The 15,237-nt window shown below is 41.4% G+C and overlaps 1 protein-coding gene across 1 annotated transcript in view; it reads left to right on the top strand.

Moving 5' to 3' along the window:
• The window catches only part of tmtc2b (transmembrane O-mannosyltransferase targeting cadherins 2b), a 74,104-nt gene that overhangs the window by 43,364 nt on the left and 15,503 nt on the right, over positions 1 to 15,237 (top strand). The window contains exons 3-8 of the mRNA XM_079568276.1: positions 4,166 to 5,003; positions 6,673 to 6,787; positions 7,714 to 7,799; positions 8,786 to 8,970; positions 10,455 to 10,533; positions 12,938 to 13,059. Of these exons, the coding sequence (XP_079424402.1) occupies positions 4,166 to 5,003; positions 6,673 to 6,787; positions 7,714 to 7,799; positions 8,786 to 8,970; positions 10,455 to 10,533; positions 12,938 to 13,059 (1,425 nt within the window). The remainder of the gene's footprint in view (positions 1 to 4,165; positions 5,004 to 6,672; positions 6,788 to 7,713; positions 7,800 to 8,785; positions 8,971 to 10,454; positions 10,534 to 12,937; positions 13,060 to 15,237) is intronic.

Genomic DNA, 15,237 nt, shown 5'->3' with positions numbered 1-15,237 from the left:
GTTTTCCATTCCATTCCATGTTGAACAAAGGAGCTTCCATTAAATCTAAATCTAATGCGAACCAATTCTTTATTGCTGTCAGTGCTTCATATAACCTCCTATACAAACGGAAAGATGCGTATGTGTGGACATGTGGCTGTAGTTAAAATGCCTGGTTAGAGGCAGGTGGACATATTTGCTTGTCCCAGTGCCAGATCAGGAGTGTTTTGGACCTGGGCCATGAGGTTGTCAGCAGACATACACAGGGGACTCACTGGAGGTCTGTTCTCAGCAGGAACCAAGCTGTGAGCATCATTGTACACAAGTGAGATGAGTTCCTAACACATGACACTGTTAACCTGCTGAGGCTACGAACCAACTCTAGTGCATCTGCTGTAGAAGCTTTAATGGCAATTAATGTGGCTATACTGTTGCAAACTTGACACTTGTAATGGACAATTTTTTGGCGTGGCTGCTACTAAAGCTCCTCTCGCTTATTCCGATACCTGTCAGTGTCACTTGCGTGTAAAGATTGGAGCCTTTGCACTTTGAGTTGATTTGCATAAGCCTTCGGATCAGCCGCAAGATTAAGTTTAAAAGTAGGGAGCTCCGTAAATCCAGACAGATTTGATTCCTTCATAGCTGGGGGTGGATTTCTGTCCCGCTCTGGCATAGTGTGCACTGCTGTGGTCTGAGCAAAGCTTTAATGGGGTTTTGTGCTTTGAACTGTACGCACTGATTCTGAGGAAATTCAAAAAACGCATTGGAATGGTGGTGTTTTTTCAGAGTGGACGTGTTTCACCTGTCAACACATGAAGTTCACATGGAGTTCACCTTGCATCTTTTGACACATTTGACTAATAGTACCTGGTGTATTCAGCCTTGTGTATATTGAAATACTGCTGCATAAATCACCATATTCTAATGATAAATGTGTTTGCTTGAGTTTTTGTGCGCCTCACAGCTGGACCAACACGGCAGACATCTTTGTCCACAGTCACTAATGGAAATGATGCATAGGTCCTGTATTAACCTGCTTTCACCTAACTACACTTTTGTACGATTTCATATGTTGTATAACTATGTGCAAATTGCAAAATGACTTCCTTACGCAGCTTTCTCTCATTTGCATATTCGATTTGGGGGTCCCTTAATCAATCGACATTTCAGATGTTGAATTAGGTCTAATAAGCTCACATATGTAGCCTCGCTCTATGCTATTTTCCAGTTTGCACTCACTTAGCACCTGTCTTGATGAATGATCCCCTAAGTAGTGCTGAGGTGCATTTATTAGCCACAATTAACCACTTTAAAGACGTGAAAAAAACAAACAAAAAAAACTGTCTAATTGTCCACACTTCCATTCTGCCATAAGGTTGATCTAAAAACATATTTTCACAGTATTTTTCTCATTAGACGACTTAATGAGTTGATAGAAGAATCTATTTCAGAATCTATAACAGTCTCTAGCAATTCACATTATATTTCCCCTTTTGTGTAGTACAGCCCCGACCCCAAACACACATGGTAGTACTTTTCTTATACTCTTTATAGCTTTGAGATAATTTAGTAGTTTGTTGCACTCATGTTTTGTATCCAGTTGCCTAGCTGCGGTCGTCTTGTTTTTCACATATAAGACTTGGTTGTCACAGTTGGTTTCCAGTTAAACCAGAGTAAAGTGGCTCCAATAATTCACAAACTACTTTCCCCCCACATTTCGTGACTTGGTCGGCAGCAGCCTGTTAATGGGGAAAGGTTGTGATAGAACTGCTGGCCTCGTTGCTATGGTGACAAGTCTGCCCTGGAGGTTTTTGGACATGTCTGACCTTTGCATGTTGGACTTTTGTGAAATGAGATGGATTAAGTAGAACGCTGGCCGCACCACATTCTGAATCCCTTTGAGTTTTCTTGAGGACGCAGGTGCAGCAGTGGCTCAGTGGGTAGAGCGCTCACCCACAAACCCAAAGGTTGGCGGTACAATCCCAGCTCCAACCACATTTGTTGCGTTGGTCAAGACACTTCACTCACATTGCCTGTATTTGCATTTGTGAGTGAGCGAAATACCGTATGGAGGACCTGCAGGCCAACTGGGCCATGGTTACGGCCCACTTGTGTGACCTTATTTTATTTTATTTTTTTCTACTGCGACACATTTAGCAGAGCATGTTTGTGTTAGCTCTCTGTCGTCCATGTCTGTCTAAGCCATCAAGTGGGCTGGGTTATTTGAGGTGACGACGTTAAAAACTGAGTAACTTGTTTATCTTAATAAATCCTTTTTGTAGTGTCTCGGGGGGTAATTCAAGTGTTAATGAGGTGATTGGGGGGTCTTTCATCTCCCCCTGGTGTCTCTGGACAGAAAACCACTATTGCAACTTTCCTGCCTCAGGGTCGGAGCCACCAATACACACTAATGGAATTACGAAGAAGAAGCTAAAATGCTAATGGACAAAGCTAACTGAGGGCTAGCGCCACTTCAACAGTATTTACAGCCAAGTTTGAGTGAAAAAAAATGATCTAGATTGTGTAATTGGATGTACAATATCCCTCTCTCCCTTTGTCTTGATTCTGTCAGCGTAGTATTTACTCTCACGGACAATTAATGAGTAAAAAACCGTAACATGCTACAACACCTGCAGTGGTGCTTATGGCCTCTCGGGGTATGAGTTACTCTTTATAATATTTAGTTCTCAAACTGTGCTAAAGCTCTCTATTACTCATCTTGGGTCGCATTTTTTTATCATTCTTGTCATTCCACTCTGTCTATTATGTATTCTACATCAGTCGCTCTGGTTCAGGTTGATATCACTTTTTATTATCTACAGTCATTAACTCCAGAAATATGATGCGCACTGACACGTCCTCTCCTTTCTGGATAATGAGAATGCACACTACCAAATCAATGCTGCACCCCTGTATATTATGTTCTTTACTGGAGGCCGACCTCTGATATGCCCTTGCTGATGACGTCATGTGTTCTGTGCTAGAGTTTTGTATAAATAATTCATAAAAAAAAAAAAAAAAAGAATTGCCATGATCATTGGAGTGAAGTGCAGACAGCTGAGACTAATGGCACAGGCGGCTTGCAGTCTTTTTCACGTATTGATAATCTATATTCTCTCGCTTCATGCAGCCGAAAATCTTCCATCTCTGCTGCATTTGTGATGTCTGCGTAACTCTGAGGGCATCGTTCAATACTGCAGGCCAGGCTGAGTGTCTAAGCTTCATCTACTTATGGAAAGTGCAGTCAGTGTTCTCCCAAAGGAGGAAAACACACCAGACTAAATGATTTTAAAAGCAGGGAAAAAATAGCCTGCAGGCAAAAAGTTTAGCAATCCGCATAGATATTGAGTGTAATCTTTGAACTGTAGAAGTTTGTTTTACGACTTAATCAAAGGTTCAACATTGTTTGTTTGTATACTTTATTGTCCCCGTAGGGAAATTTGTCCTCTGCATTTAACCCATCCTTCGATGCCACTGGGGCAACCCGTAAGGAGCAGTGGTCGACGGCAGTGCCGCGCCCGGGGACCCATCTCCATGATGTGGAGCCAGGCTGATGGTCAGAATCACCTGGCTGGAGGATTCACCTATTGCACATGTTTTTAGTGGTAGTATTGAAGAACCAGCGTTGCATTTCCCTAAAAGCAACACAATCTTTGAATATGATTCCCCAGACACCAGTATTTGTGATTGACATTCAACTTGCTGAGCAGATTGTGGTACTTTATTTATTAATAATAATAATAATAATAATGCATTTTATATAGCGCTTTTCTGGACACTCAAAGACGCTTTTACTTTGCATTATTCATTCACTCCATACCCGGTGGTGGTAAGCTACTATTGTAGCCACAGCTGCCCTGGGGTAGACTGAAGGAAGCGAGGCAACCAGTCTGCGCCATCGGCCCCTCCGACCACCACCAACCACTCACTCACTCACTACATTCGCTAGGCTTCCTGGTGTTACTAAACGGTCTCCCATCCAAGTACCGACCAGGCCCTTCCCTGCTAAGCTTCCAAGGTCTGGGACGGGATTGGGCATCGCAAAGGCGGTAGCTGCAGGCTGTATTTTTTTTATATATATATATATATAGCAACAAAATTATAGTTCCAACTTAATTCCAGTGTTCTGGCTCCCTTCAGATGATTTTCCTGTATTTATTATTGTGTGTCTGATCTTCTTTTCCAGAGAAAGAACATCCACCTGCTGCTGAACATCTGCATCTTAGCCCTGAGTGGAGTCCTCATGTTGGCCTGTCGCTTCTACTGGATGGGCAACAAACCTCCAAACTTCTCCAACTCCGACAACCCTGCGGCAGACTCCCCCTCTGCGCTCACCCGGACCCTCACCTTCTTCTATCTGCCTGCCGTCAACTTCTGGCTCCTCCTCTGCCCCCACACGCTCAGCTTCGACTGGTCCATGGACGCCCTGCCTTTAATACGCGGCTTTGCTGACTGGAGGAACTTGCAGACAGTGTTTTTCTACTGTGGATTACTATCGCTGGCTTGGTTTGGATTATTAAAGCACAAAATGTCAAAAGGCAAAGACACAAATGGCAAAGCACATATTTATACGAATGGCAGCAATGGAAGCAGTAACGGACATGGCTACCATTACAATCATGAACAGACGAACTCCCATACGAATAATAACTTGAGCGAAGAGAACGGTACCAAAAAGCATTTTGAAAACAGGACTTCACTGCCCACTACTGAGAATGTGGTAGTATTTTCTCTTGGCCTGTTAGCCATCCCTTTCCTCCCTGCCACAAACCTCTTCTTCTATGTAGGCTTCGTGATCGCAGAGAGGGTGCTGTACATCCCCAGTATGGGCTTCTGTCTCCTGCTGGCTCTGGGCATGAGGTCTCTATATGTCAGGCTTAGACCCAAATCATCCAGGACTGCGTTGGTTTATTGCAGCGTGGCGATTATTCTTCTGTTTGGAGCCAAGACCGTGCTGAGGAACAGGGACTGGCAGAATGAGGAAATGCTCTACAAGTCAGGGATATATGTCAATCCTGCTAAAGGTGAGATCATGTGTGTCCTTTTTCATGTGTTTGTAGTAAAACGTTGTTCTTGTTGTTTATTTGCGTGTTGGTTTTATCTACTTATGTTTTGATGTACATATTACTGAAAGCATGTTGCTGTTTGATATAACTCAAGCTCATAGCCCTGTGTTGCATTTATAAAGGAAAAACTTTAGATTGCTGTAGATAGGAGAACAATTGTGACCATATATTTTCAACAATTTCTCAAGAATTTACACATTTCTTTACACATTTCTTTACATATTCCAAAAGTATGTTGCTTTGAGTAGTGTCACCACCAATGTACAGTGTGTGCAAGATTACAGAAAACACTTCCTCAAGCCGTAATGACAACACAGTTTCGATATTAGGGCTATTTGTCTTTTGGTCCATTACTCTTATGTACAAAACAAAAACGGTGTCCTAAAGATTTTAAGCTTTAAGATTTTACGACATGACTCTCGCCAATCTCCTCCGTTCCAATGATACTCTGAATAATTCAAAGTAAAGCTGTTTCTAAGATACCTCTTAACCTCAGAATAGAACAGAGAAGTCAAATATGCCTGGTGTGGGGAATCATTGTGATCTCCTGAGATGAGTCTGAAGAACCCTTAATTTTTAAAGTGCTCGAATCGATAGAGCGCTGTGGTATCCTCTTCTTGTGGGCTGTGTGAGGTCTGTTGTCACCATTTGCCCTTTGTCGTCTTGGAGGGGCATCTGAGTGGTGGCTTCCTCCTGTGATTGGCACTGCCTACAGGGGATCTGGTATTCAATATTGTGTTAATTCAAGGGCGCAGTTGTCTTTTTCGCAGCAGTGAGGGGAGGGCAGGGACGTGTTGCGTTGGCTCATTTCCCTTTCAGATGCTGCAGCCGAAGTGAAGCATGACAGCTGTTTGTTTTGGCAGCCAGTGTCAGTTTAGCTGCTGCCTCTAATTTATTACAGCTATCATCAAAAGTGTCAAAATGGACAAATGAAATCCTTCATAAGTTATTTTCATGGATTTCATCTGGATATCTTTGATGTTTTATTCACACTTGCTTGTAATTACTACAGTAATTCCCTGACAGTGAAGAAGCTGGATTGCTTCCAAAGTTCTGAGTAAACATGATAGAATTACACTTGTTATATGCCAGTGGAAGAGGACATCAGGTCTACATAGTATCCTCCAGCAGGAATTATTTATACACATTTTTTTTATACCCAAGTTATTATTCACAAAAAAACAGCTGATTAGTAACTTGCATGTGTTTTCCTAGTTGCGTTTGCGTATCCTTTGTCCTTTGCCTCCCACACATTTGTTTACTTACAGTAGTAAGTGACAGTCTCTTAGCAACATTTATTCACTTTGACAGTCTGTTAGTGTGCCGTGCCAGTGATTGCTAATGCCATTAACCATGCAATAGCTCTGTGGTGGTCTCCCTCAATCCAACTCTTGGTCAGTGCGAAAACCGGTAGTCTTGGCACAAAGCTCTCCCAGTGCGTCACCGCTTTTTTTCCCCCACTTCTCTTTGTTTTCGTGCGCCAGCTGCTCAAGTAATCCTTTTTACCTTCCAGGTTTATAGAATGGGCAGTCTACCACCTGTTGTTTTTCATTTATGAGATTTTTGGAGCAGACGCAAGTGTTGTTATTCTTGTGTTTGACTGACCTCTGTTTTTGTGACCTGTCAGCATGGGGCAACCTGGGAAATGTGCTCAAGAGCCAGGGCAATATGGAGGAGGCTGAGAAGGCTTACAGGAATGCCCTGTATTACCGGAGCAACATGGCCGACATGCTGTATAACCTGTAAGTGAATTCCATTTTATATCTGCTCTGGATTTTGTCTTGTGAAATATTGTATTATTGACTGAAATAGTGTTGTTTTATTTCCCTTTTGCATGACGTTTGCATGCATTAAAGCAGTACTTGGTAACTTGTTTACCTTAATAAATCCTTTTTGTAGTCCCTCTGGGGGTAATACAAGTGTTGATGGTATGATTGGATGGTTGGGGGTCTTTCATCTCTCCCTGGTGTCTCTGGCCAGAAAACCACACTTGCAGCTTTCCTGCACCGGGTCGGAGTCACCAATACACACTAATGAAATCACGAAGAAGAAAGAAGCTAACAGGCTAATGGGCAAAGCTAACTGCGGGCTAGCACCACTTAAACAGTATTTACAGCCAAGTTTGAGTGAAAAAAAAAGTTTTCCAAAGTGTAATTTGATGTACAATATCCCTCTGTCCCTTTGTCTTTTCTGTCAGCGTAGTATTTACTCTCACAGACAATACAATACAATACATACAAATGACTAAAAAAACCTAACATGCTATGACACCTGCAATGGTGCTTATGCCTAGGGGCATGAGTTACTTAGTTCTGCTTTAATAATGGTCTTGTTCTCAGTGTTTTACGATTATGTATAACACATTTGGATTACCAGCTTCACAGTTAGTTGAAGCATCTGATTTTCTGATACTGGGCATTGCACACTATTTGTACGTTTTTCTTTTTTCTTGCCTTTTGGCTGCTGTTCACATGACCCGCCCGTGTGTTTTTAATGGTGTTCTGTTAGCCTGAGGGAACACTTAAGTACAGTGTCATCCCATGTCTGTGGTTTGTGAAGATCTGTATCTCCTTTAAACAAAAACAAAAAACACACACACAATTGGGGAGGGATCCTTGTCACTCTGAGGCTCTCAACTCCTTGTGTCCATGGTTTGTGTCTGTTCCAGGGGTTTGCTGCTACAGGAGAGCAACAAGTTCTCCGAGGCAGTCCACTTCTATAAACTGGCCATTGGGAGCCGGCCCACTCTGGCTTGTAAGTACATCTCTCTTTCACTGTCTTTCTCTCACTCTATAACCTCGCACCTCTCTCCTTCCAGCTCTCGCGGTTTTGGCTATGGCCGTGTCCAGGCAACCTTGGCTCGCACTCAGGCCAAGGTTATGTCATGGCAGAGGGATATGTGGCAAAGGGCATTGGGTTTAGAATTTAATTAAATGCAGAAAGGATATAATTCATAATCAGTATTTCTAACTTGAGACATTGGCTGCTCTGATTACACCATTTTCCCAGTGTCTGCTTTCTCATCTTCCTAGTCAAATAGCTTTACTTATCATTCAGTTTCCATAGCAACTGTCCTCATTGAGTGACAATTAAAAAATGTCTGCTTCTCTTTCACCTGATGCAGTAAGTGAGCTCCCTGCTGTTGGAGGCATTTGTCACTGACAGATCAACAGAGGCTTTTAAACGTCCTATTTTTTCCCCTCTTTCGATTAATTAGTGTCTTAATCAAGATGACGGTCGGACGAGAACATTTCCATTTAGTATGCAATTATCCAATCTGCTGGAGCTGATAACAGACTTTAATTTATTAGCCTGAGTGGCATTGAGAACATTACTGTCTGAGAGAGTTTTAATATCCAGGAATCAATGTCTAACTTGTGCGAGTGAACATGGCTTAGCCGTTTCCAATGTTTTAATGATTTATTAGTAAACTTTCTGGCTTTCTTGAGCACTTTAAAAATGAAGTAAAAATGATGCTGTGTCCTATTAGTCTGAGCTGTGCCTAATTTATTCCTAAAGTCAGACGAGATGTTTACAGATGCAGCCCCAGTGAAACTAATTATGCTATTGGCGTATTGATCAAACTGCAGTGTCTCTCAAGAACAGTTTAACAAGCTGCTCAACTCCCCCAGAGCATGCACATAAAGGTCAAAAGCTTCCTTAAAGGTCTAATGGCCACACACTGCTTAATTGTATACACCCACATATATTATTCAGGATTTTGTTTGTTGTTCCTGCAGCGGCCTACTTGAACACGGGCATTATCCTGATGAACCAGGGCAGGCTGGACGAGGCCAAGCGCACCTTCCTGACCTGCGCCGACATCCCGGATGAGAATCTGAAGGACCCTCATGCGCACAAAAGCTCAGTCACCAGCTGCCTGTACAACCTGGGGAAGCTTCTGCACGAGCAGGGGCACCAAGAGGTAACTGTCCACGCCACAGCGATGAAAGAAAATGTCACCAAAATCTGGATTCTGCATATTGTGGGGGTGTCCACCAGCCACTACAGAATTGCTTATGCCCTTTATTCATTCAAAGGAGCTCTACTCTAATTTTCAAGGGGATCCTCAGATGCTTTCTACATTTCTACATAAGCTTATGTAGTGTATGTAGTGCATGTATTTTTGAGAAGAATTAATGAAACTTAGTTGACTTAATTGAGCCGTACTTTGTGATATATTACTGTCAGTGTTGGGTAACGTTACTTTTAAAAGTAACTGGTTAAGTTAGCTCGTTACTCCTCTGGAAAAGTAGCTTGTTACGTTACTGCGCTATTTTATTATGAAGGTAACGCGTACTCATGCGTTACCAATAATAAACATCTATATATAGCCTTCATTTATCGATCATTTTTTCTGATGAGGAATGCTCAATTTCACAAACTGAGTCGCCAAAAAAGCAGCTCACGCAAACAGCCCGATACCAGTAAATGTATTCAATCATAGAACAATAAATTTGCTTCTGAGCTTTATTTTATATGTGGGCAAATGACACCTAAAGGCAACAATAATGAGCATGAACTACAGGCACGAACTATCGTCTACTTATAAACTCTTAGTGTTTTGGTGATTTTTTAAACCATAGGCAAATATCGTGATTGGCCAAGATAATCATGACCCCAAATTTCATTATCGTCCCATCCCTACATACAACATACTCAACTTGATTTTTATTGTGCAGCTTTCCTCAACCACATAAAGCTACGAGTTTGTTGATGACATTGGAAGGACCGATGCTGTCAAAAGCTTCGTGTTGTTGTTTGGGAGGCGAGGGCGAACTCCATTGTGGTTTTCCTCTTTACTAAGTAGCGTGTTACCCCCAACACTGATTACTGTAGATAATGGACATGCAAATACTATTAATTGTAAGACAACATGAACAATTACAAGACAAAAGGTGTATAAAAATGCTTAAAAATACATGTTGCCAAGGACCTTTTTGTAAAGAGCAGCAGGCTTTAAATGGACAGCTTCCACAATTGCCTTTGTCATTGGGAGTCTGTGTTTTGTGAAGATAGTCCTCGAGCTGTTTCTTACTAAATCACACTCTTTCACGCCTATAAACCAGAGTGAGAAATTCTCATATGTACACGAAATGGGAACAACCCTGACACTAATCTAATAACCTGTCAGGGGAAAAGTGGTCTTCTTCCCCAAGTAACAAAACGTCTCCTTCCTTTGACATTTTCCTCAAAGATACTGTCGCCCGAGCTTGTTGACTCTGGTCTGGTCGTCCTAACAGGCGTGACGCTCTGGATAGACCCTGTCTGTGCACACCAGCCTTCTGGCGACCCCCAATACCACGCTCGGTATTCAGCGTCGCCGCCTGTGGGAGGAATGACTGTTTAGCCTTTAGCCGCTCTCTCTAACAAAGTCTACCCTCTCTCCTCTGTTCGTCTCATTCACAGGAGGCTCTGACTGTGTTTAAAGAAGCAATACAGAAAATGCCAAGACAATTTGCACCACAGAGCCTCTACAACATGATGGGTGAGTCGCGCTTTCGTTCACTGAAAAGGCCATATTGTTTGATGGTATAGGAAGAGTCTTATCTAAATATTTGGACTGGTAACTGTGAGATCATATTACCCCGAGTTTATTTGCTTTTAATTATGAGAAGGGGGCTGGGTTTAAGGATTACAGATGTAGAACAGCTGCTTTCGCGCTCATTAGCAGGGCTTTCGTTTTTCAACCCTTGGCTTCCTGCTTTGATTAAAACAAAAACAAAACACGATGTCTCTTATTTGGAGTAGTGCAGCCATTTCTAGTACCTTTTTCAAAAATGCAGATGAACATCGAATTCTACTCTGCATCTTTTGTAGAACATCTTAACTTATCTTTTCACCGCGAGAGATGGCATTCTTTATGATGTTCTCGGTTATATTCTATGTACACTACAGTGTGAGGAAAAAGTGAGTACACCGTTTGGAATATTTCACATTTCTGCCTAAATTGGTCATAAAATGTGATCTGATCTTTAATAAAATCATAAGAATGATTAAACAGTGTCTTGAACTAATACCACCCAAACATTAACATTTTATCATATTTTTTACTGGCCATAGCATGTAAACATTCACAGGACAGGGAGGAATAAGTGAGTACACCCCCTGAATCTCGCTGAACTGCAGCAGTTTTGTAAAGAGAATATGGTCTAAGATTCATCCTGATCGTTGTGAGCATCTAATCGGCAAGTCCAGAAAAGCAGTTATTGCTGCAAAAGAAGGATCAGCCAGCTATTTGATACAGAGGTTCACTTACTTATTCCACTCTGCTATGAATGTTTCTGATCTTTCTGCAAAAATATCTAGTTAAACCTGCAAATACATGTTTCTATTGATGATAGCATGTTGTCCAGGCCCTCATGACTTTTTTCATTCAAGACCGGATCATTTTTATTCAAGGCATGGAAGTCATTTTCTGGGAATTGCAATTATTATGGAGAACTACATTTCTCGGGATCCTATCTTGAATAAAATGTACATCATGTAATAGCAAATGAACAATTTTCTATTCCTGTGTCTGTCTTTCACCTCTATCACACCTCTTTCAGCCCTGAGCGCTCTCTCCTCTCGTGCTGCTCATCAGACACAGCCCACAGCAGGGTCAGAGCAGTGGGTACGACTCCCCTGCTGCTCTGACTGACTGTCCCAAAATCCTTCACTGTGAGGAAGCCTTTCTCTCCTCTTCCTCTCTTCTTGTCTGTTTGGAGAAGGCTGTAGTAAATGCGAGATGATGTTTGCGCTAATCTCACACAGAGCTCGGCTGCCAGTAAGACGACACCACTATTTGGATTTCTTCTGAAGAAGTCCTGTCAAAACAGACTCAAAGATGCTATGCCTCATAGCTTTAGTGGCTCAGCTTCTTGGTTAATCTCAGCCATGTATATATAATCCAATCTCTAGTGTTGTCATTTTCTGAACACACAAATGCTATTACCGGTAGTAGTGTTCAGATTATCAGAATTAAAAGTTCTACATTTGGGCAACTTTGTGTCTTGTCTCATGGATTCAAATGTGTGGTAATCAAATCATGCAAAGTATGAATGTATTTTTGTAATAGAGAATACATATAGCATGAAATCTTACAATAAAAGTACTATTTGGGGCTTCATCTCAAGGTAATTGAATTTGTGAAATGTGTTTAGAATTTTGACTGGTTTTATAATCCTGTGTGCCACAAGTGAAAAGTGTATTTAAATGTCAGAAAATCTCCCCATTCTTCTGCTAAAAGTTCAATTATGAAAGACTTTGTGATAAATAATCTCTTCAATGGTTCTCTGGTCCTGTGACTCTGAGGCACCTGCAGTTATCTGTGTGTCCTATCAGGAAGTGATTAGCGCTAATCCTCCTGAACCACAGCGTCTCCAAATCACCTTTTCCATCTCTCCACGTTTCTCTTTGCTGTAAGGGCTGAAACTTAGATCTGTTACACATCCTCCCGGAATGACAACACCTGATTACAGCAGGTCTCCAAAGTGATATTGTAAAGGATAATATTGATTTAACTCTATTGTTTTCTAGTGCGGGCCAATGTTGTTGAACTTTTGTCAGTAATTGGAGTGTTATTTGATGACAATGGAAGAGAGTCAATGTTTGTTCAGGTGCGGGGTGAGCAGAGCCAGGCCTCATTTTGTCGAACTAAAATGAAATGCTTGTTTTGTATCTCCCTTTACTGAACTGAACCTTTATAGTAAAACGTTTAAATGCCCAAATTTGTAGCTTACCACCACTAAGTATGGAGTAAATGAACAATGACTACAGTGTTGCGCTTTGAGAAATTGGTAACACAGCCTTGAAAGCACAGTACAAGTGTAAGCCATTGTTATAAATATTCAGCGCTGAGCCGAGGTATATAGTGTTGTGATGAGTAGCCTCTGCTCTCTGTCTCACAGGGGAGGCCTACATGAGGCTGAACAGGCTGAGTGAAGCTGAGCACTGGTACAGAGAGTCCCTGAGGGTGAAGCCAGACCACATCCCAGCACACCTCACCTACGGAAAACTCCTCGCTATGACTGTAAGTGTCATTATTTTACTATATATACAGTATATATATTGCATACATTTATGTTGCGTGTGTGATTGTTTTTGTAAAAAAAAACAAATTAGAGAGAGAATGTGACTTCTCAAATGAAGTCATTATGTCAGGACTGAGTCAAACAAAGAGAAGTGCACAATACTGGAAGGATTTATGCTGCTATAGATATCAGTATGTAACATGAACTGTAAGACATGACAATAGAGGAGGCAGTAATGCATTGAACTCCTGGTCCTGTGTGCTAAGATGAATGTCTAGTTTAATATGAGTGTATGCAAAATGAAGTCTGGTTACTGTGTGGTGCTTTTCACACAATATGCTGAACGGTTACCAGTTTGATCTGAATGCACTTAATTTACCTTTTTTTTTTCCTTTGAGAAATGTGTGAGTATAAGGACTTACGTACCTTGAATACCCGCTTGTGTTGTATAAACGTGGTCATATATTTATGCTGTAAAAGCATCTGGCTCTGGTTTAGCAGAAACATATGGAATTGAAAAGATCTCCTACTCTGATATCTGTCCTGTTCACAGAATATATATTTCTCCCACATGACCATACAACATATCGGACATGGTTCTCTTGCGTATCATGGTCTCTTAGGGCTGGTCCTGTTGCTTTAGTCATAGACCATAGGCTTTATCTGTCTGTGATCTGTCTCCGTCTCTGAACCACTTGTCATTCGACACATTTTTCTGTCCCAAGGTTTTGCTCACACTCTTTCATCACGGCTTAACTGCTCATACAACGCAAGAGACTCGATCGATTGTGAGTGACTGAAAGACAGAAAAAGGCACTCATGAATAACCTTGTCGTTAGCTTGCGCTTTTCACAACTGTACTACAGAATGAGAGAGTGTACAGAAATATATGAACAATGCTGCTCTTTCTTTTCCAGTCCACTACAGATACAATCATAAATGGGTCAGAGACATGTCCGAGAGCAAATCACAATCTCAAGGGTAAATATAGTTCCACAGACTCCGAGTCTCCTCTGCGGTCATGAGTTAAGGTCAGGTGGTCATCCTTCTCAGATCGGCCCAGATAAAGGTGTTTCTGGATTAATGGAATTTATAGCCCTAAAGGACACTTCACAAAAGAAATAAACAAATTACATAAGGGAAGTTAGACACGGGGTCAAACGGAGGGTGGAGGCTTCGGCTGACAGGACATATCCTTATGTTTGAGTTTGAACAGGAAGATGAGCCTCCACTAAAAAACTAAATATTTGAACATTGCTGTGTAAATCGACATCATGTTCTGTAAGGATGGCAAACGCCTGGAAGACTTATAATTTACAGTAAGTGACCATTAGACCACTGAGCAGTCCAGTATGTTCCAAAAAGCTTAAAGCAGAACTAAGTAACTTGTTTACCTTAATAAATCCTTTTCTTAGTCTCTCTGGGGGTAATTCAAGTGTTGGTGGGATGATTGGGGGGTCTTTCATCTCCGCCTGATGTCTCTGGCCAGAAAACCACAGTTGCAACTTCCCTGCCTCTGGGTCAGAGGAGCAATACACACTAATGGAACCATGAAGAAGTAGCTAACAGGCTAACAGGCAAAGCTAACTGCAGGCTTGCGCCACTTCAACAGTATTAACAGCCAAGTTTGTACAATGTTACTCTCTCCCTAAGTCTTTTCTGTTAGTGTAGTATTTTGGTCTCAAGGACAATTAATGAGAAGAAAAAGCGCTTTTGGCCTGTGGGAAATAAGTTACTTAGTTCTGCTTTAAGTCATTTGTTTGTTTGTTTTTTTCATCAAACTATGTCGAAACAAGATTAAAAAATAACACAAAATCAAAACCAAAAGCATGGATAAGATTGAAAAACTTAACTAAGATGAAAGTCAGATGGAAGATTCTGCAGTACATTCTTCCAGTAGTATATATGATAGTGTAGCTGTCGACATTTTGGGGATATTTTGTGTAATATAACATAAAATGTAATATACAAAGACATTTCAAACAACCACCATGATTTTTATGGTGTCTTCAAAAGGCATGTGGTAGCTTTAAGGTAAGAGTTCAAAAGCATTTTACTAAGAGCAGTGAATTTAGCTTTGTTGTGAGGCATTTATTGAAAAAAAAAAAAAAGGTGTTATTGATTGTCTCAGACTGTTTGGTTCAAAGCCGAGGTGAGTCTTTGATGATGACTGACAG

Source organism: Gobius niger (assembly GCF_951799975.1).
Source record: "Gobius niger genome assembly, chromosome: 12".
Lineage (NCBI taxonomy): Eukaryota > Metazoa > Chordata > Actinopteri > Gobiiformes > Gobiidae > Gobius > Gobius niger.
The sequence above is the reverse complement of the archived record's forward strand: the minus strand, read 5'-3'. Positions and strand labels throughout refer to the sequence as shown.